The 26,269-nt window shown below is 49.6% G+C and overlaps 1 protein-coding gene across 4 annotated transcripts in view; it reads right to left on the bottom strand.

Annotated features, from left to right (window-relative positions):
- Positions 1–26,269, bottom strand: part of BNC1 (basonuclin 1) — a 55,263-nt gene that overhangs the window by 3,025 nt on the left and 25,969 nt on the right. For all 4 annotated transcript variants that reach the window (XM_045448582.1, XM_045448583.1, XM_045448585.1 and 1 more), the window contains 3 exons: positions 10,239–10,338; positions 8,735–8,970; positions 4,530–6,358 (listed from right to left, as the gene is read on the bottom strand). In XM_045448582.1, the coding sequence (XP_045304538.1) occupies positions 4,530–6,358; positions 8,735–8,970; positions 10,239–10,338 (2,165 nt within the window). The remainder of the gene's footprint in view (positions 1–4,529; positions 6,359–8,734; positions 8,971–10,238; positions 10,339–26,269) is intronic.

Here is a 26,269-nt window from a genome sequence, read left to right as displayed (position 1 = left end):
AGGGGAAGGGCAGAGAGAGAGGGAGACACAGAATCCGAAGCAGGCTCCAGGCTCCGAGCCGTCAGCACAGAGCCCGACGTGGGGCTTGAACTCACGGACCGCGAGATCATGACCTGAGCCGAAGTCAGAGGCTCAACCGACTGAACCACCAAGCACCCCACGTGGAGGGCTTTATTTCAAAGAAACCAAGAAATATCTTCTAGAGCTGTACTGTCCGGTACGATAGCTTGCTCATTCGTGACCACGGAGGCCCTGAAACGTGGCTGCGACGTACACAGAAATGACAAGATTTCGGATAGACCGAATGAAACAAAATACATTGTTAAGGCTCACGTCACCCGAGCTTCTCATACTTTCTTAACGTGCCCACTAGAAAATTTCCAATTTTCTGGGTGGCTTGCATCATGGTCTATGGCATTAACACACCTGTCAAGTGCTCACACAGGTGAGCAAACCTGATTGGCTAGAAATTGTGTGTTCTAGCCAGAGAGAGAGAGAGAGAGAGAGAGAGGGAGGGAGGGAGGGAGGGAGGGAGAGAACGCTAAGTTCGGTTCATATTTGCAACGTTTCACTATAAACCAGACAGGAGTTTTGCAACTACAGCATTGGACACACTACCAGCCTTCTACCCAATGATTATTCCTGAAGTGCAGACAACGAGTATCCATTATGACACATGCTTACTCATACGATATCATTTAGACGTAACTTGTCAATCAATGGTGGCCTCGCTCAGAGATCCCCTGCTAACTTCTGGCTGGCAGAAACAGCCCTGACTGCAAGGGGTACAATCTTACAGGTGACAGGAAAATGGTTCCAAGTGGAAAAGAGCCTCCCCCACCAGGACAGACGAGAACGTGTGCCAGGCCCACGCTGGGAAAAACGCACGGTCCCCTCCGCAAATAGCTAGGAACTGAATTTTCTCTTCGAAACCTCCAAAGACGTGGTGGTGGGGGTGGTGGGGAAATGGGTGGAAATTGCATCCCATTTCAAGGAAAGTGTAAAATCTGCTCTTCGACTCCTCCCTCGTAGCCCTCGCACGTTCTTTTTCTGGACGTCCTCAGCACCGCAGTCTTGGATCGCCTTGCCAACTGCACTGCTGCCCTGTGATTATGTCAGCGTGCTGGGCTGAAGGGGCAGGTATGCGTCGGCAGAAAACCAGACATTAGATTGACACGTAGGTCCCGGGACGCAAGAGTGGTTAGAAAAAAGTCAGACAGACACGCTCGCTGGAACCCTGCACGGGAAGGTCCCTGCCGTGACGAGGCCAAGCTGTCAGCCTGAGCGCCCCCAGGAACACCGAGAGTGAACGTGTGGGATCCTCCAACCTGCTCGTTAAGCCTTCCTGGGGTGCCACGTGCCCTTAAACCGGTCACCACCACAAACGCAAAACCCACTGGCCCGTGTGCCAGCTTCCGGCTTCCAGGATTGCTAACGCTGTGCCTGCTGGCTGTGTGCGTGCACGCGTGCGTGCGGGTCTGACACTTCCATCCCTATCCTCCTCCCTCGTCCTCCCCGGTTTCTGCCTCCGTAGACTAGTGGTTCTCAAAGTGTGGTCTGGGCACCCCTAGTGGTCGTGAGACCCTTTCAGGGGTACCCTGAAGTCAAAACTCATTTCATAAGGACACGAAGACATGATCTGTGATGACATGATTTGTCTTTTTCACCGTCGTTCCTTCCCGAGCGTACTGTGGTTTTCCGGGGGCTACGTGACATGCGGTCTTGGAGCAGGTTGAACGCAGAAGCTGATGTAAGAAGGCGGCTATTTTCTGCTAAGCCACACGTTACAGAGATTTGCAGAAATGTAAAAACAAAACCAGTCTTCTCATTGAGCTTTTGTTTTGGAAAACGGGCTTATTTTTCATTAAATGCTATGTGTATTACTTTAAGGGATGAAATATTGATTTTTTTTCAGCTTTATTCTCTAATGCAGTAAACACCGATATTTATAAACCCAACTAGACCACCCAACCGAGGGCTCTTGAGGGCCCTCAGGTTTTAAGAATTTGTGAAGGGGTTCTGAGACCAAACCGACTGAGAGCTGTTGCTTTAGTCATGCCCCTTCTTCCAGGAAGCTTTCCCTAACTTCTGAGTCCAGTAGGCACCTCCATTATGTACCCACAGCAGCCTGTATCTCTCACATGATAGCGGGCACCACATTCAGCTGAAATTGCCTATTTACTGGTCTGTCTCCTCCGCGGGCCTTTGTGAGCAGTGACTGTGTCCACAGCACCAGACAGAAGGTTCCTGAATACATATATATATATATATATATATATATATATATATATATATATATACATACACACACACACACACACACACGGCTAAAGAAGCATCTAGGGTGCTATTACAGTCCCTTTCTGAGGGACCCTAGTGACTGCTGCTGGCAGTGGCTCTAAGAAGGGAAGAAAATTATCCCGACAACAGAGTTCTCATCTCTGACCCCCAGAAGAGGGGGTGGCCCCAGGCCTGCCCACAAAGCTCCTTTTAAAATGGTGCCACTTCGGGGGCTCCTGAGTGGCTCAGTCAGTTAAATGTCCAGCTCTTGATTTGGGCTCGGGTCATGATCCCACGGTGTGTGAGATCGAGCCCGCATCAGTCTCTGCACTGACAGTGTGGAGCCCGCTTGGGTCTCTCTCTCTCTCTCTCTCTCTCTCTCTCTCTCTCTCCCCCTCTCTGTCTGACCCTCCCCTCTGCTCGCTTTCTCAGTCTCTCAAAATAAATAAATAAACATTAAAAACATAAGAGAAAATGTGCATTTTAATCAGATTCTAGGCAAAATGCCTTCCTAGTTCTAGACCACTAAAATCAGGAGTTGAAATTTAGAATTCAAGATGCGTTCCCGTGGTGGGGGAGGGGGCCTCCTAATCTGGTGGGCGCTGTGGGCCAGAACGCTGTCATAAATATCCAGGGTAATCTGCCTGATGGAGCTATCTCTTCTTCAACAGAACAGCCTTGTCATGAACAAAGCCTCCTGTTGGAGGATGAAGGAAAAGGGCACGTTCTCCAATCAGGGGATCCTGGTGGTTTGGTTCAACACGCCAGCGAGAGAAAACAGGAATTTTAACTCCTACGTCCCTTGCTCTCTTCCCCTCGCTCCAGGCGAGTATGTTCTTATGAGCCCGCTCCAGGAACGTGTGGGCAGCACCTGTACCCTCCCCCTCTTCAGGAAATCAGGTGTTACGCTTTGGACGAAGGTAGCTAGCGGGGATGCTGAATTGCTTCAAGACAGGCTTGTCTGAGCAAATGCAACACGGTTTATGTTCTGCGAACCCTCTAGCATTTACCATATGGCATTTCATCAGAGAGCTAGTCTTTTCCTTAAAGCCTCCTGGGGTCACCTCCTGGTTACGCACAAGCTTCCCTTCACAGGCTGGGGAGGAAGGTGGCCCGAGGGGGGGTTATGGGACTCAAGTTCCCGAAGAAAAGCACACACAAGGCAGCAGTGCCCGTGCTGTGTCCCGGAGTGATGAGAGGCGCTCTGTACCTGGGCGCTTTGCAAACAGGTTGACGCTGTGTTGTGCCTCACAACACCCAGTACCCAGTGACTCTCGCTTTTCAACCAACATCACAAACCCCGAAGGAACCTGCTAAGTGTCTTTGTTCTTTGATATCTTAATGATTAAAAAATCTTCAGGTGCCTGGTGGCTCAGTCGGTGAAGCGTCAGACTCTTGATTTCGGCTCAGGTCATGATCTCACGGTTCACGGCTTCGATCGAGCCCCGTGTCGCTTGGGGTTCTCTCTCTCCCTCTCTGTCTGCCCCTTCCCCACCGCTGCGTGCCCTCCCTCTCTCAAAATAAATAAACTGAAAAAAATAATTTAAAAACCTTCAATCAAGCAGCTATTCTTTTTTTTGAACGTAGCTGGTTAAATAGACATAAAAGAAAATATTTCATCCGGTGGGCTTCCTATCATAAAATGAAAAGCAGACAAGTTTGGGGGAAGTTACACTGAGGATTGTAACGCCCCTCCCCACCACTGCCTCATGTGAGACCAGCTCACGATTCCTTACCCCCAACCCTTTGGGCCAGATGTGTTTCTGAATTCAGAGTTGCTTAGACTTTAGAAAGGCAGAATCATTGCATACGCTGTAGTATTTTGTTCATGTCCCCATAATGAATCCATTAGTATTTCTGCATGGAATATGGAATAAGAAAATCCACGCGTAGGGAGATTAAAAAAAAAATAAGATTAGCAACAGGCTCATGTCATTTCAGATCAGTTTTGTGGCCAAGGGCGTTTAGATTTGGAACTGAGAATTCGGGAATGCGGATCCCTAGAACAGTGTTTCTCAAACCGTGGTCCCTGGAACAGCAGAAGCGGTAATCCCCCGGGAACTCAGAAATGCAAACTCTCGGGCCTCCTCCCCCCCCCCCCCCCCCACCGTCTCCTGACCTGCTGAAGCAGAAATTCAACAGGCAGGGCTCAGAAGTATGCGTTTTCACAACCCTCTAGGTGACTCAGACGCATTGTAGAGTTTAAGAATCGGTGCCTTGGGAGACACGATTACCGACGGGTGTCTTACCTGTCTCTGCTCCTGCGCGAGGGGAAGGCGGCGTTACAACCCTCCACTGTGCACACGTGGGTTTCCCTGGCGTGCATGTTCTTGTGGTGCATTTTCACGCCGCAGGCGTTCTTAAAGGTCTTCTTGCAGACGTCGCACTGGAAGCGGTTTTCTTCCTTCTGCCGGCCGAGTGCACGCTGACCCGCGACGTCTGGCTCTTTAGACCCTTCGAAACAAGGAAAAGCCATCCCTCTGCTGGACAGAGCGCCCAAGAGCCCGCCGGCCAGCAGGTGCTGCTGCAGTCTGATGTAGTCCGGGAAGGGCACGCAGGGCTCCGTCCCGGGTGTGAGGTGAAGCTCACGGCCGCCGTCGTCCGGCCCCCTCGGCACCACGGGCTCCTGCTTAGCCTCGCTCTCCACGCGCTGCGGGGCCTGCTCGGGGCTTCTGCTGACGGCTCCGCCGGCCTTCATCCCCGAGTCTCCGCGGCAGCCCCTCTCTCCTCCTGACCGCGTGTCCTGGTCCCCGGGGGCTCTGTCCGACTGAGGACTGCAGGCCTCCGGCTCGTCCCCGCGGGCCACCCGCGGGGGCACGTCTTCATCCGAGCTGAGCGCCTGCCTCTTCTCGTTGGCGATTCCCACGGTCTCCTTCTCGATTTTGATGGGCATACTGGACTTCCGGGATTTCTTCTTGGGAAGGGCGTCAAGCGGCCCCTCGTTCGACACCAGCTGTTCCGGGATGGAAGAGGACAGGAGAGGCAGAGAAGGCAGCACTCCGGGCGTGTTCGCCAGCTCGGCCGGAGTGGCCGGGCTGCGGTAGAAAGGCAGGACCGGCTGGACCGTCTTTAGGTTGGGGAAAAGCACCCCGTTTTGCCCGAGGCTGGGGAAGGCCGGCTGGCCCCCGGAAGCCTCCCCCGCACCGAAGCTGGCCAGGGGCCTGTAGTCGGCAGAGCTCACCGTGAAGGCCGGGCGTTCGTAGCCGTCCGAGGCGGCCAGGTTCAGGCTGCTGCGCAGGTCTTTGTCCCTGTTGTTCCTGTTCATGGGCATGTGCAGCCGGGGGTTGGGGTTGGCGCTGTGGCGGTTCCGGCTCCTGAGGGAGCTGAAGACCATGTTACAGCCCTCGATGGTGCACTTGTGCTTGATCTTCAGGTGGACGGCGTTGTAGTGGATCTTGAGCGTGCCCTTGTCGTAGAAGGTCTTCTCACAGGCCGTGCAGAACACCCGGCCCTTCTTCGCGCCCAGGCTGGTCCTCTCGGGCTTCGCTTTGGCCTCGGGGGACAGCTGTGTCCTTTCGAGCTTCGTGACGATGTTGTACGGGCTGGAGTCGCTCAGATGGGCGTTGTCTTCCTTTTTCGTCACCGGATCCGGGCAGTTTAGACACTGCTCTCTTTCCACCTGAAATGGTGTGGAGCTGGAGGTCACGAAGCCACTGCCGGGGAAGGGTCCGTGGATGTCCTGCTTGGGGTCCTGACTTTGGTCCTGACCCTGCTCCAGCACGAACTGCTCGGGCAGGGACCCTACGAGTGTGGGAGGCACAGGGTTGAAGAACTGGAAAGGCAGCATGAAGGTCATGTTGTTGATGAGGTTCTCAAAGGGGTGCAGGTTGCTGGGGTTCCCCTTGTCCACAGGAGCGGGGACGCCGGCACCCCTGTGGCTGCAGCTCTCGATGAAGGCCCTGATGTCCACGTTCGCCGTGGACGGCGGGATGATGACGGACCGCTCTTCTTTTTCCTGAATTGCCATGAGCTCCACGATGGACTTGGTCTCCCCAAAACGAAGGAACTGCTGCAAGGTGGCTACCTCCTCCTCGCTGGTCATGATGCTCCAGTGGTCCAGCACCTTTCCCGACGCATCCTAAGCCGGAATTAAAAAGCGCAATTAATTTTACTGCTCCTCGCCTTCTTCTCTAGAAGGAGTCACGCGGTCAGGGCCCCCACGAGCACCGCAGGGCGCCCTGGCGCATACTGGAAAATGAAAACGAAACGCCCCCCCGGACGAGCACGGGGCTCGCGGAGTCCGCCCCCCCCCCCCCCCCCCACTCACACTACTCTCCTAGGCCAGAGACTCTGTGCAGAAAATAACCTGCACCAATTACAAGTGGTGGTCCAGAAGAGAGAAATAAAATTATATTACTCAAGCCTAAGGGAAATTAAGTGATTATTTTCCATCTTACTTCAAACCAATTGGTTGTCTGGCATTAGGCATAATAATTCCGCCCCCCCCCCCCCCCCGCCCAAAATTAAAATATGTATCATTTGAACAACAGTAACTTCTTTATCTAAAAAGTATAGACAGAGCAATCAGGCCTAGCACAGCTCAAGTATTTATTTTGCTGAGAGTTTAATAATCTTCCCAAGCAACTCACATCAGAAAGCAAATGAACCTGTATTGATCCGCTGGCCGTGTTTGCAAAGCAGAGATTTAATTACACTGGAGTGTTGGAGATCTTTCAAACTCTAGCAAGGCCTAACTTTTCCCAAAACTACAATAAATATTTTATCACAGAACATGTATTTGATGGCCTACTGAGATCTTTCACAATGCATGTAAGAGTTCTGAAGATGATGAGGGATGTAACATCATAAATTTTTGATGTACTAGAGGTTCAAGGTAATTGATTCCATATTTTTAATCCTAACACTAGAAAGCAAGATTATTAGGATCATTAAATATTGATCTATGTCATAATGTAAGATCATAATGCTACTCTACATAAAAGGTTGCTTTGAGCCTACTGGGGGTCCTGCATCCAAGGTGAGCAAATATGCCTTCAGAGGAATATTGTGGGCGTTGGGGTTAGAAAGAAACGGGTTCAAATCCTGGGTTGGCCACGTATGACCTGAGTGGCTTTGGCCACGATTCAGAGGCACTTGGAGCCTCTGGCTTTTCAGCTGGAAAATGGGGATAATTGACCTGCCTTGTGAGATTTTACCGGAAGAAGTTCCAGGTCGATAAATGGTTGTAAGTGTTCGTGTTAATGACACGGCCTACCTGGAGGAGACTGAAGCAAATGTCCGTTTCAGGGAAATTGTGACATTTCCTAGTGTGGATGTCAAAGCAAGAAAATGTCAAAGCAAGAAAAAAGCTGCAGCTGTGTCAGATGTCAGAGAAATGCTACCATTCGTACCAGGAAAGATGTCCTTTGCTTGCAGATATGACACGTGAGGCCTACCTCCACGACCTGGTCGAGGAGGAGGTAAGACTACTCTGCAAAATAACGGAAAGGGAGAAGGGGAGGAGGGCACGGCACGGCGGAGAGATGAGAACACGTGCGGGGGCCGGAAGGGAGTCCAGGAGCGAGAGAACGAGCGGGAGCCGGAAGGCAGACACATCCCAGGAGGGTGGAGCCCGGGAAGGAAGACCAGAAGTGGGGCAGCATGAAGCCGTAACTGTCCGCCGTGTGGTTCTGGAACTCCCGTTCTCCCCCACCCACACCCTCAGTAAAACCTGGCACAGGCAGGGCCTTGTGCCAGTAGGTGGCTTGGGGACAGTAACGTGGGGCAAAGGCTTCACTGCAGGAGGGCCGGCTCGGTGGAATCTGAGTCAGAGAACATGTAATTGCTCCCACGTCCGGAAGTTTCACGGGTATCTGGGGGAAAGCACTGTGTTTTCCCCAGAACACGAGGTGGGGGCTATTTTTTTTTTTTTTCAACGTTTTTATTTATTTTTGGGACAGAGAGAGACAGAGCATGAACGGGGGAGGGGCAGAGAGAGAGGGAGACACAGAATCGGAAACAGGCTCCAGGCTCTGAGCCATCAGCCCAGAGCCCGACGCGGGGCTCGAACTCACGGACCGCGAGATCGTGACCTGGCTGAAGTCGGACGCTTAACCGACTGCGCCACCCAGGCAAGGTGGGGGCTATTTTTAAAAAGATTTTTTTAAGTTTATTATTATTATTTTTTATTTTGGGAGAGACAGAGACAGCATGAGCGGGGGAGGGGCAGAGACAGAGGAAGAGAACAGAGAATCCCGAGCAGACTCCACACTGTCAGTGCAGAGCCCAGCATGGGCTCGAACTCCCGAAACCATGAGATCGTGACCTGAGCTGAAACCAAGAGTCAGATGTCAGATGCTTAACCAACTGAGCCACCCAGGCACCCCAGGAAAAAATATTTAAGGGAATGATGCCCACCAATGACTGGAGCACTACAGGCGACCGGGTTCCATCATTTACTGGAATATGGATTCGAGACGACGTTCCAGGAGAACCATGGCCACGCTCACCATACCTGTAGCACATATCCACGGATATAATCCTGAAGGGTCCAGTCCAGGGCATGGAGAATCTGGAGAACCTCATCTTGCTTCAACACACTGAAGAGCCGGTCCAGTAGGATTTTCAGGCGAACAGGGATGGCCTGGGTCCCGTACAGCATGAGGCTGCTGATGTCAAACACCACATTGGACTGGACAATCTCCACCTGGCTTGTGGGATACACGGGAGGGATCCTCAGCTTGCTTAGAGCTGAAAAATCAAATTGAAGAAAAGAAAGTCCATTTGTAAAGATCCTACTTCTAAGAGAAACACGGAGAAGGTGGTAGGCTAGTGTGAGCTCTCAGGTATGTGTTCCAACAGAAAAAAACAGTAATATGCAAATGTTAACAATATTTTTTTTTTTTTAAGTTATTTTGAGGGAGAGAGAGAGTGCGTGAGCAGGGGAGGGGCAGAGAGAAAGAGGGAGGGAGAGAATCCCAAGCAGGCTCTGTGCTGTTAGCACGGAGCCCGACGTGGGGCTCAAACTCACAAACTATGAGATAATGACCTGAGCCGAAATTAAGAGCTGGACACTTAACCGACTGAGCCACGTAGGCACCTTTGATTAACCATCTTAAGAGCTATCAGGCTCTAAATTATTCACAAGAGCTTCTAAAATAAAACAGCCCGGCTTGAGATTCTTTTTTCTCCCCTGTGGCATCCCTAAGGAGTAAGAAATAGCCCCACGTAGGACAGATGCAAGGACAAGGAGTGAAGACAAATGCAGCAGGTGCATCATCAAAAGATAGAAAAATCAGGAAGAACAGGGTCTGCCGGTGAAGATCTGACGGATCTGGTTCGTGCCCTCGTCTGTCATCAGGCTCTGCCTTGTCGTCCAAGTCATCAGGCTCTGCCGATTTAAGCCACCGAAATCTATGCTGTCCAATGTGACAGTCATCAGGCACGCACGGCTGCTTAAATTTATTACGTGTTTAACTTTACTGAATTATTTTTACTTTATTCAACTATTTCATTCATTAAATTCAATCAAACTGGAAATGGAGTCCTTCAGCCACACCAGTCACGTTGCAAGTACTCAGCAGCTGCACAGGGCTGGTGTGGGGTTCTGGGGTTTGGCAAACCGAAATACAGGACGCCCAGTTACACACGAACGTGGATTTCACGTAAACAGCTGAGTGGGATACGTTTATACTAAAAATATTCACGGGGACACAGTTAAGCTTAAGTTGGTGTGTCTCTGAAATTCACATTGAACTGAGCATTCTGGGTTGTATCTGGCAACCCTGGAGGCCGTTGCATGAGCTGCTGTTGCTGCAGAATGACCCAGCACACCCCTCACACAGGGTCGTTCAGGTTCAAAGGGATCGTATGCAAAGCTCTTGGCCTGTTAGCCAGAGGTCAGGGCCACACACAAGGGTTCGCCGTCTGGGAAGGGATTTAATGTTAGCCGTTCCCAAACCACTCTAGGTTATTCCGAGGGGGGCACGACAGGCCATGGGAAGAGGACACATATTTACCGTGGGCCACCCATCCGTGTCTGCACTGCTCACACTGGCGGTGGTTGATCTTCCCCGGCTTGAAACTCTGGCAGCTACAGTCGAGAGTGCAGCCGATAGCCTGCGGGAGAGAACACAGGCCCACGGGGAGCGTGAGGGACACACGCAGGGCTTTGCCGAACACCACGCGGTCGGTCCTCCATTCAGTGACATTCGCCGAGCAGCGTGTGTCTGCCGTGTCCCAGACCCAGGCGGGTCCGAGGTGCCCCGGGAAGACGAGCAGCGGCCCGGGAGGCGGGGAACACGTCACCAGCTGCTCTGCATGCGACAATGGGCCGGGAACCAGTTCCGTAAGAGGAGAGCGCGGGCTGGGAGGGGACACCGTGTTTGTTACTAAGAGCACGGGAGGGGTGAGCAGTCCTGTTTTCGCCAGTCTCTATGTTGACCAAAGCAGTCGCCCCGGACGGTGACACAGGGGCCGCCCTGGATGATCTGAAAGAGTGTGATCTGAATGGAGAATTATCCAAATGTGGACGTGGTTACCCCCCAACGTGTGGTAGAGGCTAAAAGTCCACCCAGATGGTGGACACGATGTGGCCAACCACACTGAGGACGACTCCCTGACTCCACCCTCTGGGCTGTGTGGCTCACAGCCCTGTGCACACGCCCAGCTGCACGTTCAAGTGCTGCGTGTGTGTGGGGGGGTGCCCGGTGTGCAGTGGGGAGCACGGTGGGGGTGCACGGTGTGCAGACACACGGCTGAAAGAGAAGACAGGGAGGTTCTTGTCAGCTAAGTTCTAGTATTAAGAACAAGCTTCCCATATATTTCTAAGATGAATTCCTCAAAAGGGGATAGAGGCCTGAAGAATATAACGTATTACTAAAGAGAGGAAGCTCTCACGGGAGTCCCGACACGGAGGCTCCGGGGAATAGCCGCTGGGTGGAATCCGCACGATTCCAGAGAGCCCTGAACCTGGGGAGTGCGTGTGTGCGTTTGGGGGTTCCTCCATCTTCCAATTGAGGGGCTACGCGGTGCCGTATGGGGACAGGGAAGGGTAGACTCCATCCCAGGACTCGGGAAACTCAGCGTAAGGAGTGTGTAACTAGTCTTCACTTAAAAATCAGTTGCTGCCGGGATTGTAGAAACGGTACAGCCACTTTGGAAGGCAGTCTGACGGTTCTTCCAGAAGTTAAACACGGGGTTCCCATATGACCCAGCAGTCCCACCCCTAGGCACATGCCCAAGAGAAATGAAAAGACAGGCCCACATAAAACCTGGTGCCCGAATGTTCACAGCAGCATAATACTAATAGTGGCCCAAAAGCAGAAACAACCCCCATGTCCGTCAACTGATGAATGGGTCCACGATGGAGTATTATTAGGCCATGGAAAGGAACAAGGTGCTGCCGTGTGCTACAGCACGCAGGGAAAGATGCTAAGTGGAACAAACCAAGGACAAAACGTCACAGGTTGCAGGATTCCATTTACATGAAATATCAAGATGAGGCCAATCTCCTGACGTTACCAGGGGCTGTGCAGGTGGGGAGGAGGGATGTTTAATGGGTGGCGGGGGGGGGGGGAGATATTATTCTTTTTGTTTGTGCTCATCTTTTTATTTTATTTTATATATTTTTAAAAGTTTATTTATTTATTTTGAGAGAGAGAGCGGGGAAGGGGCAGAGAGAGAGGGAGGGAGAGAGAGAATCCCAAGCAGGTTCTGTGATGTCAGCAAAGAGCCTGATGTGGGGCTCGATCCCATGAATCGTGACATCATGACCCAAGCTGATATCAAGAGTCAGAAGCTTAACTGATGGAGCCACCCAGCCACCCCTATTCTGATCTTTTTAAAAATAGCTTTTTTTTGGGGCGCCTGGGTGGCGCAGTCGGTTGGGCGTCCGACTTCAGCCAGGTCACGATCTCGCGGTCCGTGAGTTCGAGCCCCACGTCGGGCTCTGGGCTGATGGCTCGGAGCCTGGAGCCTGTTTCCGATTCTGTGTCTCCCTCTCTCTCTGCCCCTCCCCCGTTCATGCTCTGTCTCTCTCTGTCCCAAAAATAAATAAACGTTGAAAAAAAAAATAAAAATAAAAATAGCTTTTTTTTTAAATTACAATTTTTTTTGTTAATGTTTTTATTTATTTTTGAGACACAGAGAGACAGAGCATGAGCAGGGGAGGGGCAGAGAGAGAGGGAGACACAGAATCCGAAGCAGGCTCCAGGTTCTGAGCTGTCAGCACAGAGCATGACACGGGGCTTGAACCCATGGACCGTGAGATCATGACCTTAGCCGAAGTCGGACGCTCAACCGACCGAGCCACCCAGGTGCCCCAAAAAAACAGCTTTAAATTGAGACAGAATCCTACAATTCACCCACTTAGAGTGCAAAATCTGTGATTTCTAGCACGTGCACAGTTGTGCCAACATCATGATCTAATTTCGGAACGCCTCCATCACCCCCAGAAGGAATCCTGCATATAACTTGACGGTGGACATACGTATTCACTTCTATTTCTTCCGGGTACATTCCTAGGAGTGGAATTGCTGGGTTACCGTGTAGTAATTCTGCTTAACTTTTTAAGAAGCCGTCAAATGGTTTTTCAAAGTGGCCGCACCACTTTGTATCCCCACCAGTGATGTACGAGGGTTCCGATGTCTCCACGTCCCCAACACTTGTTGTCTTTTTTTTGTAACAGCCATCCCACTGGGTATGAAGTAGTCTCTTACTGTGGTTTTAATTCGTATTTCCTTGACGGCTAATGCCATTCAGCATCTTTTCAGCAGCTCATTGCCCATTTAGTTGTAGATCCTCCCGGGGCGCCTGGGTGGCGCAGTCGGTTAAGCGTCCGACTTCAGCCAGGTCACGATCTCGCGGTCCGTGAGTTCGAGCCCCGCGTCAGGCTCTGGGCTGATGGCTCAGAGCCTGGAGCCTGTTTCCGATTCTGTGTCTCCCTCTCTCTCTGCCCCTCCCCCGTTCATGCTCTGTCTCTCTCTGTCCCAAAAATAAATAAACGTTGAAAAAAAAAAAAAATTAGTTGTAGATCCTCCCTAGGGACATATCTATTCGGATCCTTTGCTCATTTTTCAGTTGGGTTGTCTTTTAGTATTGAGTTGTAAGAGTTCTTTATATACTCTTGGTACAAGTCCCTGAACAGGTTATGATTTGCAAATATTTCCTCCCACCCGTGGATTATCTTTTCACATCCCTCATGGTGTTCTTTGAAGCACAGATGTTTTAAATTTTGACCAGCGATGGGGAGCCTGGGTGGCTCAGTCGGTCGAGTGTCTGACTTCGGCTCAGGTCACAATCTCGGTTCTTGAGTTCGAGCCCTGTATCGGGCTCTCTGCGGACAGCTCGGAGCCTGGAACCTGCTTCAGATTCTGTGTCTCCCTCTCTCTCTGCCCCCCCTTCCCTACTCATGCTCTCTCTCTCTCTCAAAAATAAATAAACATTGAAAAAAAATTTTTTTTAATTTTGGCCAAGTTGCTTTTTTAAGGTGAAGGCGATGTTCTAAAATTACATAGTAGTGATGCTTGCACATCTCTGGGGAACACAGTGGAACCACTCCATTGTCTACTTTATACGGGTAAATTTTATGGTAAGTAAATTGTCTTAATAAAAATATTACTGAAGAAACGAGGCCACTACACTCCCATTAGAATGGCCAAAGTCCAGAACACTGACAATACCAGACGCTCACGAGGAGAGCAACAGAGACGCTCACTCACTGCTGGCGGGAATGCAAAATGGTGCAGCCACTCTGGAAGACGGTCTGGTGGCTTCCTACCAAGCCAAACGTACCCTCACCGTCTGACCCAGAGATCCTGTTCCCTGGGGCTGAAAGCGTACATCCACACGAAAAGCTGCACGTGGAAGTTTTACACCAGCTTTAGTCATCACTGCCAAAACTTGGGAGCACCAAGACGTCCCTCAGGGGTGAGTGGATACGTGAACTACGGTCCATCCAGACAACGGAATGTTGTTCAGTGCTAAAAAGGCACGAGTTGTATCACGCCACGAAGAGACACAGAGGAACCTGAAATACATATTGCTAAGGGAGAGAAGGCAGTCTGAAGAGGCCACCCACTATGTGATTCCAGCTACATGAACCTTCTGGAAAAGGCGAAACTATGGAGGCAGTAAAAAGCTCCGTGCTTGTCCGGGGTTAGGTGAGGGCGGGGGGCTGTGAACAGGCAGAACACAGAGGATATTTGGGCAGTGACAATACTCCGTGCGATATACTATAATGACGGATGTGTGTCATTATACTCTTGCCTGAACCCAGAGGGGGTACAACACCAAGAGTGGATTCTAACGTAAACTGTGGTCTCTGGGTGATAATGACATGTCAAAGTGGGTTCATCAATTGTCACAAATGTACCCTCTGGTGGGGGATGTGGATAAGGAGGGGGTCACTGTCCATGTGCGGGGCCAGGGGGTATATGGGAAATCTCTGTACTTTCAATTTTGCTGTGAACCTGAAAGTGTTCTATAAAATAAAGTCTTATTTTTGTATTAAAAAGATTTTTTAGAGGTGCCTGGGTGGCTCAGACGGTTGGGCGTCCGAGTTCAGCTCGGGTCATGATCTCGTGGTCCGTGAGGTTGAGCCCCACGTTGGGCTCTGTGCTGGCAGCTCAGAGCCTGGAGCCTGCTTCAGATTCTCTGTCTCCCTCTCTCTCTCTACACCTCCCCCGCTTGCGCTCTGTCTCTCTCAAACATTTAAGAGAGAGAGAGAGAGACAGCGCGCGCATGCACCAGTGGGGGAAGGGCAGAGAGAGAGGAAGACACGGAATCCGAAGCAGGCTCCAGGCTCTGAGCTGTCAGCACAGAGCCCGACGCGGGACTCGAACCCACAAACCATGAGATCATGACCTGAGCAGAAGCTCAACCGACTGGGCCACCCAGGCACTCCCAAAATAAAATTTTTGAAAAAATCAGTGAGCTGGCTTAAATACAGGTTAAAAATCTCCCTGATTTGACTGTTATCTATGACTCCCTTTGGATTACAATGGGCCCGAGCAGGTCAATCAGACAAGAGCTTCTCAGGCGAAGGAACAGGGCTGTTCATAACGGAGGTACACGGCCCACAGCAGTGCGTTACCCGATCCCTCCCAGAGGCTATCGGAAAACAGAAAACACGTTTGCTCTTTGTAAAGCCATCCAATATCCTACAGAGAACTCCCTGTGATCACCACGTCCTCTTACGGTAATAATGCATGCCTTCTCCTCCGGGGTGATACCATCCCGAGGCGGTGAACACTGGCCTCGGGGGGAGGAGGGATATATATAAAGCACAGAAACACATACATAAACAGAACACCGGAATGTGGTATAATACTAAAACTTCCCTGGGTGGGTGGGGGGGGGGGGGGAATAAGATTAGGAAAATAAGAAATAAATAAAATAAATAAATAAATAAATAAAATAAATAAATAAACAAAATAAGATTAGGAAAATAAGAAATAAATAAATAAATAAATAAATAAATAAAATAAATAAAGAAATAAAGAAAATAAGATTAGGAAAATAATAAATAAATAAATAAATAAAATAAAATAAATAAAATAAAATTAGGAAAATAAGAAATCTAGTCTCCTCGGGTATACGGGGAGTAATGACAAAAAGATTGAGAAATACTGCTTTAGAGCCAGAAATTATTTCGCCTTCTGGCTACAGAGATTCTACTCCTATACATGTAAACGGATGTGTTAAATACACAGACGCATACGTCTATATTCCTATACACGTAATTACATAGTTACCTCGACCGGGAGGAGAAAAATGAGGACCGGTTTAAGGCCTGTTACACACCGTCCCAAGAACTGGAAAGGCACCCTTAGTTTTGTTTGCAGCCCACCTAATATGCTGTCCGGATTGTCAAACGTCCCTGCGGCTCTGAACGCCAGCTGACCAAGGAAGCAGCCATCTGTATTCGCCACAGCTACCAGCATATTCCGCACTAAGCCTCTGCAATATTTCACGACCTACCTTCTCATCGACAGGGCTGTTTCAAAGGAAGTTTTGTTTCGTTTTTACATTTCTTTATTTTTGAGAGACGGAGAGAGACAGAGCATGAGCAGGGGAGGGGCAGAGAGAGAGGGAGACATAGAATCTAAAGCAGGGTCCAGGCTCCGAGCTGTCAGCACAGAGCCCGACGCAGGGCCCGAACCCACAAACCACGAGATGGTGACCTGACCCTAAGTCGGACGCTTAACAGACTGAGCCACCCAGGTGCCCCTGAAAGGATTTTTAAAAGCAGAAAAATTCTTATTTGGGGATCCTGTCCCTCAAGATGCCATTCATTCTTTGCCAGCAAGATGCTGGAAGTATACACAGAAAATTCACATTCGCTGATGCAGAAAGTAGGACCCTGCTCCAATCAGAGAAAAAAGACGGGCCCAGCACGATGAAACTTCAGACGAAACAACTCCAGGCACATTTCATAGCCTGAGATTCAAACTCACTTTTTCTGTATCTCTTGACATCTGACTCAGGGTTTTTCAACTTCAGCATTATTGACATTTTGAGTCCAATAATTCTTGGTGGCGGTGGCTGTCCTGTGTGCTGTGGAATGACTGCTATGTCCCCAGTCTCTGCCCACCGATGCCACAGAAACGTGTCTCCCTCTTACGGTTGCGAAAACCCCAAATCTTTCCAGACTGCGGTCAAGACCCACTGACCTATCCTGACTATTCGCTTTTAGCAGCTTCTAGTTTAGGGACAGATTTGTACCTATTGGGACATAAACCCAATGTATGAATGCTGTTTTTTAAAAATGTTTATGTATTTTGAGAGGGAGAGAGAGAGAGAGAGAGAGAGAGAGAGGGCATGAGCAGGGGAGGGGCAGAGACAGAGGGAGAGGCAGAACCTGAAACAGGTTCCAGGCTCTGAGCTGTCAGCACAGAGCCCGACGTGAAGCCCGAACTCACAGACCATGGGATCATGACCCGAGCCAGAGTCAGACGCTCAACCAGCCGAGCCACCCAGGCGCCCCATGAACGCTGTTTTATAAGAAATATTCATGTGGCTCTATATGAACCTATTTGAATAAGGCTTAATAAAGCTCATTATACATCCATGGAGATAAATCTCAGAGGAATTATTTATGAACTAAAAAAAAGCTAATTACAGTGCCTTAAGAAAACTTCCGATATTAAGGGCCCAGGGTTTTCCCACTCATATCGGAATTCCCACAATGTGGCAAAAATTATAGCACCATTATTTAAAGACAAATTAACACTTCTAAAATGAAATCAAACCCGAAAATTCTAATTACAGGATGAAAAGTACTCATGCAAATCAATACGGAAAACTAAAACTCTTAAAATGTACATCCTTTCCTTAGGAATCCTAATACTCGCTCCCTTCTTCGGAAACATAAAGCAGATGTTTTACAACATTCTGAACTCATCAAGACATGATGATTGCTTTTTTATGCACTCATTTAAAAAAAATTTTTTAACGTTTGTTTATCTTTGAGAGACAGAGAAAGAGCGTGAGCGGGGGAGGGGCAGAGAGAGAGAGAGACACAGGATCCGAAGCAGGCTCCAGGCTCCGAGCTGTCAGCACAGGGCCCGACGCGGGGCTCGAACTCACGAAACGTGAGATCTTGACCTGAGCTCATGTCGGACGCTTAACCGACTAAGCCACCCAGGTGCCCCTAATTTATTTTATTTTTTAAGTAATCTCTACACCCAACGTGGGGCTTGACCCCGAGGTCAAGAGTTTCATGCTCCACCAACGGAGCCACCCAGGCGCCCCTTTACGCGCTCATTTTAATCAGACTATTTCCGAATTGTTACTAGACACTTTGATGTGCCACCAATCAACATCCGAGGTTCTGGCGTGCTTGTCCGTAACTGTCACTTGTGCTCCAGACATCACCGATGCCCCTGGCATGTGACAGACGAGTGGTTACCTGCAGTGTCGGGATGGAAAGCTGGGACCTCGTTTTTAGGTTCTGTGTGAGGGTCTGTCTGTCCCTCCCTCCTTTCCCTGCTCTGCATCCAGTTTGGGGACCAGGCGTCCGGTCAGGACAGGCTGCCTTGACTCGCCAGCAGCAGCGGGTACCCGCACGGACATCCACCGCTGGACGGTGCAGGCCTCCGAGGGGGTTTGAACGACGGAGCTGGAGAATAACGAGTGTCCCTCCGCTTCAAAGCCGACTTCATCTCCTGTACATGCAGACGTTTTCCTATCTCTCAAGATAAGGACTTCAGCGGGGAGAGCCTCAGGGAGAGACGGGAAGAGGAAGGAACAAAATTACACACAATTTCAGCAAGACCCTTGGGGGTTTCCAGGTCCACGGGGTTGCCTCTTTGAGGGGAGCCGTCTGTGAAGCGGCTTAGACGCAGGATCGAACTGCGTACCGGCCAGGCAGCCGCGTCGGCTCCCGGCCCTCTCTCTGCCCTGTCCGATATGGTGGCCGCTCGCTACCGTCTAAGTCGTTCAAATGGCCAAATTTAAATGTGGCTACTTACGCTAATTATAATAAGACAGAATCAAAAGTTCAATTCTTCGGTGACACCAGCCACGTTTCGGGCGCTCAGCAGACGCATGTGGTTTAGCGGCCACCACACTGGATGGTGGAGATACCGAACGCACCCATCATCACGGAAAGTTCTACCAGACGCTTCTGAGGCCAACGGTGAGGCGAGGTGTCCTTCCGGCGTCTGCCCTCTGCGTGGTAGTGTGACTTAATAGGTGTTCTCATGTAACCCTCCCTACGTCGTCGTGGGGAGGGGATTATTCTCAGGAAACTTATATTTATATGGAAGGTCAGTGATTTTCCCAAAGTCGCACGGTTGGTGAGCTTTCCTGAGCGCTTAACTGCGTGCGAGGTATTGCACGAAGCAGCCTCGTGTACTGTCTCGTTTCTTTCTTCCAACCTCCCTGGGAGGTAGGTAATACTATCCCCATCCTAAGGCCGAGGGAGCCAAGGAACTTGCAGGCTATCAGGGTCGTCTCCAATCTGGACACTGGAGGCAGGGTATACCTTGAAACATCCATATTCGGTGCTAACCGCGCTTACACTTACGGTTTCATCTAATGCCTACGGCAACTCGGAGAGTGAGGCATTATCAGCCTGCAGTAAGGACACCAAAGTTTCACACTCTCAAGAGACTTCATAATAAATGACTAAGTGGTTACTGAACATTAAAGAGCCAGGAACTGTTTGTTCGAAACTCTGGGGGTCAAAGTGGTGAATAAGACGGACGAGGTCCCTGCCCTCCAGGGGCATAATCCCGAGGAGACAGAAAATAAACAAGTAAATAATCAGCACCACTTCCCAGGAAGCTAGTGCTATGAAAAAACGACACAGAACAATGCTAGCAATTTTACTGGGTGGCATGGCGGGATGGGGTATAAGTAAGTGCCTTTTCAATTTTTTAAGAACTATTATTTTTTTGAGAGAGAGAGTGAGCAAGGGTGAGAGGAAGAGGGAAAGAGAATCCCAAGCAGGCTCCACACTTAGTGTGGAGCCTGCCGTGGGGCTGGCTGGATCCCACGACCCTGGGATCGTGACCTGAGCCGAAACCAAGAGTCAGACACTCAGCCAACTGAGCCACCCAGGCGCCCCAGTAAGTGCCTTTTAGATAAGGTCATCACTGAAGATTTTTGAAGTGGTGACATTTGAACAGAATCAAGGGATGGCTAGGAGCCAGTGAAGACCTGCAGAGGGAGGAAAGGTTTTAGGGCAGAGGGCATGACAAGGGCAAAGGCCCTGAGGCACAAAAGAGGCTGAGTGCTCGGGAACAGAAAAGGAGCCAGAACCTATGGAGACGGAGTGAGTAAGGTTAATGGTAGGAAATGTGGGTCAGAGAGGTGGCAGGAAGCATTCTGCAGAGGACCTTGAGGGGCAGGCCGAGGAGTCTGGAGTTTGTTCTCAGTAATCCTTTGAAAACAGATACGAAATGAGTATGATTTGCCTGTTGAAGCGATCGCTTCCGGAGGCAGAGGTGGGGAGCCTGCACGCCTCGCCCCTCGCCACCATGAGCCTCTTTCCTGGGGAGGTGGTGGCTTCAGGTGACTTAGGTCTCGCTTCCCATGAAACCACAAAACCTTCAGCTCCATGCCTTGGACTCTCACGGAAACAGGCTGCATATCTGTTTCTGCCCACCCTGCAGTTCTATCAGCCATATTAATGAGGATACACAGGTAAGAATCGCAGAGACTGATCGGTACAACCAGAGCGTTGAATCACAGCAAGGTTCGTGGGTCCTCCGGGCTCTGCTGGTCTGACTCCACTGACAGAGCTACCAAAAATACCTATTACAAAACCCTCCATAAAAGTTGCTGCACAATGAATCGCTCCAAAAAGAGGCAAGGGACCAGCTGAAACCCCAGACCAACAACACCCAGCCGCTAGCAGGGGGCCGGATCCTTTGGAAGCCCTGCACTGGTGTTATCTGAGAGAGCAATGAATGAATCGAGACGGCAGCGGCACTGTGCTTCCGAGTTACAGATGCCCATCCCATAGCCTTTCGTCTCATCTTCCTTTCTGAGTCTCTGCTGGGGGCCAGGTGATGAAGTACTGGCCGATGGTATCCAAGTAGGAGTTACCAGGTGGAGCTTTACAGAAAACCCCTTGTAAATGGGAGCTGAGTCAGCTGGGACACTTCTTTGCTGTCCTCCTCCTTCCATCCTGGGATAAGAATATGATGGTTGGACTTGAGATGCCATTTTGTGACCATGAGGCAACTCTGCGGTCATGCCCTGGGGGACGGCTGTGCAGGAAGGATGGCGACTGTTACTTCGGAGCCTTTACTAGCAGCCAAAAGTAATTCCTAATTTATACACAGGCTGTCTGCTGGCGATGGAGAGGGCCACATAAAAATCGTGTAAAAATGCCTAACTAGGAGAAATCACCAAGGCCAAGTTTAGAGCCTGCTGCCCTCTCTTAAGTGTGAGATCCCAAGGCTGTGCCAGATTCTCGGTGATAAGGATCATAAAAAGCCAAAGGACCCAATCTGCTAAATCACAAATCACTTTTGAAGTCATTAAGCTTTAGAATAAAACTATTTCAAGTTTTTCCAAGCCGCGTTTTTAAATGCTGATACAGACGATTGTTAGTATGTTTGAGTCTCAGAAGAGTCTGGTGCAGATCAAACCGTGCCAGTCAGGATCTATAACACGAAACACCTCCTAAGGCAGCTGGACCACCCTCAGCTTATGGGGAGGGGACCTGGTTTCTCTTCACTTACAGCAAAATTGTTACCCCATTCTCTCTGTGGCTGCAGAGACAGCCTTCGGGGTTCCGGAAATTGCATCATTCAAGGAGGGGTGGGGGGAGGTCTCTACTTCTTAGATACATTCTGTGCTGCTTCTTTTAGGAGAATTTGCCTTTTTTTTTTTTTTCTTTTTTGCTCCCTACCTCTTCTCCTCCCATTTTTTCTCTAACTTCTTTCAATTTTTAAGTTTTCCACTGTTTTCGTTACATACGCCAACTTGCAGAGGCAAACTAGGATTTTGAACGCAGTATCATCATTTGCCAGACGGGCAACAAGGACAACTGGGAGGAAGAGAAGAGAAAGGCCAGGTGGGCTTCTCGTAGGAGGCAGCTGGCAGCATTGGACGGAAGCCCACCTAGGGAGAGACACAAGACCAGACGTTCATGCCATCTTTCCGCACGAGTAGTTAACGAAGTGATACAAATTTATTTAACAAATTGCTTTTGTTGGCGGTGGTGGTTCTCATTTGTTTTTAAAGCATCTACTACGTACTGATAATTACAAGGAGCCTCCCGGGGATACAAAGCTGAGGAACTCCCAGTGTCTGTCCTAGGGGGTGTATGTGTTTATCAGGGAATAAAATTCTACAGCTCGACTGGTCAACGACAGCAAAGAATAAAGTTTTTGAATTTGTCAAAACCTCACATGATTCATTCACTATATTCAAATCTAGAAAGTCAAGAGATACTAAAGACAAATGAAAAAAATCATTAGCTGCCTTTAGGGAATGCTAGGGAACCAATTAATTGTCCCCAAACCTGGTAAACAAAGGGATAGATCAAGTATAAATCCTTAAAAAAAATTTTTTTAACGTTTATGTATTTTTGAGAGAGAGGGGAGGGGCAGAGAGAGGGAGACACAGAAACCAGAAGCAGGCTCTGGGCTCCGAGCTGTCAGCGCAGAGCCTGACGTGGGGCTCGAACCCACAAACTGTGAGATCATAACCTGAGCCAAAGTCAGATGCTCAACTGCCTGAGCCACCCAGGCACCCCAAGTATACATCCTTTTTAAAAAATTGTTTATTGGGGCGCCTGGGTGGCGCAGTCGGTTAAGCGTCCGACTTCAGCCAGGTCACGATCTCGCGGTCCGTGAGTTCGAGCCCCGCGTCAGGCTCTGGGCTGATGGCTCAGAGCCTGGAGCCTGTTTCCGATTCTGTGTCTCCCTCTCTCTCTGCCCCTCCCCCGTTCATGCTCTGTCTCTCTCTGTCCCAAAAATAAAAAAAAAAATAAAAAATAAAAAAAAAATAAATAAAAAATTGTTTATTTATTTTGAGAGAGAGACAGCACTTGTGAGCTGAGGAGGGACAGAAAGAGGGGAGTGGGGAGAGAATCCCAAGCAGGCTCCACGCTGTCAGCACAGAGTCTGACACAGGACTTGATCCCACGAATTGTGAGATCACGACTTGTGCTGAAATCAAGAGTTGGAAACTCGGGGCGCCTGGGTGGCTCAGTCGGTTAAGCGGCTGACTTCGGCTCAGATCATGATCTCACGGTCCGTGAGTTCGAGCCCCACGTCAGGCTCTGTGCTGAGAGCTCAGAGCCTGGAGCCTGTTTCAGATTCTGGGTCTCCCTCTCTCTCCGCCCCTCCCCTGTTCATGCTCTGTCTCTCTCTGTCTCAAAAATAAATAAACGTTAAAAAAAAAAACTAAAAAAAAAAAAAAAAAGTTGGAAACTCAACCGACTGAGCCACTTAGGTGTCCCAAGTATACATCCTTTTTTATACAAATTGTGCAAACCACTGACGAGACAGAGATTCCCTTTATAGAAGTATCTAGTGAATAAATAAATGAAGAATTAGAATACTACCATTCCACAATGCCAAATGTAAAAGTTGACAACCAGGTCAGTTGCCTCTGATTGGAAAGATACGTTCTACTGCAGACGGGGTGTTCTTATGAAAAAAGTTCAGATCTGGGGTGTCTGGATGGCTCAGTCGGGTAAGTGTCCGACTTCGGCTCGGGTCATGATCTCACGTTTTGTGCGTTTGAGCCCCGTGTGGGGCCCTGTGCTGACAGCTCAGAGCCTGGAGCCTGCTTCCGATGCTGGGTCTCCCTTTCTCTCTGCCCCTCCCCTGGTTGCACTCTGTCTCAATCCCTCAAAAGAAACATTAAAAAAAATAAAAAAAATAAAAAAGTTCAGATCTGAATCAGATCAAGCCCCTTGGTCAACTCTGGTGCACAGAAAATGCAGGGGACAGAGGAACAACCATAATGTAAACAATACCACAAGGAAGCAGTCACTAATTCAGACTGGGGGGCATTGTGTAGAATAAATGACCCAGCTTTTTCAACAGATACATTGCAAGGAAAAAGTGAAGTGTAAACCTACAGATTAAGAGAGACAACATATGGACCTTACTTGGATCCTGGTAAGGAGACACCAATACTTGGGGTGCCTGGGTAGCTCAGTCAGTGAAGCGACTAACTCTTGATTTCGGCTCAGTTCACGATCGCCTGGTTCGTGGGACTGAGCCCCACGGGGGGCTCTGCGTTGACAGTGCAGAGCCTGCTTGGGATTCTCTCTCTCCCCCTCTTCTCTCTGCCCCTCCCCTGCTGGCTCTCTCTTTCAAAATAAGTAAAAACATTAAAAAAAAAAAAAAAAGAACATGTACTGATCTTCAAGAGTTAACTTTTTAAAATTTTAATTTTTTTGAATATTTATTTATGGGAGAGGGAGAGAGAGAGAGACAGAGAGAGATTGCGTGAGTGGGGAGGGGCAGAGAGAGAGGGAGACAAAGAATCAGAAGCAGGCTCCAGGCTCTGAGCTGTCAGCACAGAGCCCGACGCAGGGCTCGAACTCAAGGACCGTGAGATCATGACCTGAGCCGAAGTCGGACGCTCAACCGACTGAGCCATCCAGGTGCGCCTGTTTTATTTATTTTTGAGAGAGAGAGGGAGAGAGACAGAGGATGAGCGGTGGGGAGTGGGGGGAGGCAGAGAGAGAGAGGGAGACACAGGATCCACGAAGCAGGCTCCAGGCTCTGAGCTGTCAGCACAGAGCCCGACGCGGGGCTCGAACTCAAGGACCGAGAGATCATGACCTGAGCCGAAGTCAGACGCTCAACCGACTGAGCCACCCAGGCGCCCCAAGAGTTATGCTAACTTTTATAGGTGCTGCATGAGGCCAGGGGAGGCTTCCCCCGCGAGGCAGCAGGTGTGCCCTCCTCACCGTGTGCAGGAAATGCCATGGTCCTAGGCTCATTCCGTACATGAGCGTGAAACCCAGGAGGCCAGTCACAGAACAGAGGCTTCTGTCCCCAGGGCACGAGAGCACACCTCGAAAGGCAACAGCAGGTGAGCTGAGCGTGTGCTGTCCAGACCGGCAGCCAGGCCCGTTGGCTTCGTGGAGCCATCGGGATTCCCAGCCGCAAGGAGACACCCCCTTTCCCATGAGCACAGTTGTAAAAAGGGACCCGGGAAGCCTCAGAAACCAGGGGGCATCATTTGCCAATACAAAACCCCCACCGAAGACCCACCCGACAGAATCTGCTTTCTGACTGCAAGCAGGGGGATGAAAAGAACAGAGCCCGGGGCTTGGGGCTGGGAGAAGGGTCTGGAAGGGTCTGGCAGAGGAAGGGGCAGCTGGGAGGGAGCAGGTACAGATGTTGGGCCAAGTCTACCTGTGAGGAGAAAGCACGCGCGACACCCTTGCCCCCTTCTCGTGCTGCTCGTCTTCAAAGAGGATGGTGGGGAAAATACTCGTTCTTTTGATCTCTTTAAATCAAAGTATAAACTCTGTGCCAAAATCATCTAACAGCTGTGCCCTTTTTTCTCAAAATTATTAGTTCTGAAAAGAGAAAATAGAAAAAGTAGAAAGATATGCAAATGTTACTTTATGAACCTAACCAATTATTTCTTCATTAAAAAAAAAAAAACACCTAGCAACAACAACAACAAACTATATGGAAATAAAAGGATATGTACACATTTTCCCCCCTTTATAACCTAAATTTGGGAGGACCTCAGAGGCAATCTTCAGAAACCTTTGGTAACAAAAAACAGAGGGACGTTATAGGTGTAGGGAACTTTTGAACGCAAGAGACAGCTCTGGGGGAAAACACACAAAAACCAACACAGAAAAAGGACATTTATACTTCAGGATAATTTTAACGAACGTAGCCAGTTCTACAAGCATTGCAAGTTCACGTCCATTGCAAGATAACAATGAAAGGGTGAACATTTCTAAGTAAAATTTTGCAGACACTTCTTTTAAGGGCTTAACGAGAACTCGATTTTCAGAACTGAGTGTTAAAAAAAAGAAACCAAAAGCGACCTTAGATTTTTCAAAATGAAATTTTGAAAAAGAAAAGGCCAGAGTTTGCAAATTACCGTCCTTGTCACTGCCTTAAAATCCAGCCTGAAGAATCACGAAGCGCTCGAGTTGTCCGTATAAAAATCTTATCTTCATAACGAGTAACGCGAGAAACCATCAGAGGGCTACGGAACCAGGCCAGTGCTTCTGGAGGCTGGCGCAGAGATAGAAACTACTTGTGATGTTTGTTTGGGTGTATGGAAGGATCCTTCACGGAAGAGTCTGTAAGAGGAGACAAACTCGCACAACCAGATGCAAGAAATAGCAGCCTGAATGAAAAGTTTACCTTCACGGAGACAGTCATTTCCTTCCACATAGGTTGTTTGGAGCTGGCCTTGACAACATTTTATCGCTCCGTCTCTCTTTGCCCTCACGCTAGCCCTGTGAGATCATCCCCCCAAGGCAGACTTCTCCTATGATTTGCTAGGCTGGTTTTTAATAATGAGTTCAGGCATGGACGAGAATGGCGGTGGCCCTTTTCCCTGCAACACCCAAAGTTTGAGAAGGCCCCAGATC

Source organism: Leopardus geoffroyi, chromosome B3 (genome assembly GCF_018350155.1).
Source record: "Leopardus geoffroyi isolate Oge1 chromosome B3, O.geoffroyi_Oge1_pat1.0, whole genome shotgun sequence".
Classification (NCBI taxonomy): domain Eukaryota; kingdom Metazoa; phylum Chordata; class Mammalia; order Carnivora; family Felidae; genus Leopardus; species Leopardus geoffroyi.
Note: the sequence above shows the minus strand (reverse complement) of the source record. Positions and strands in the feature narration are given on the sequence as shown.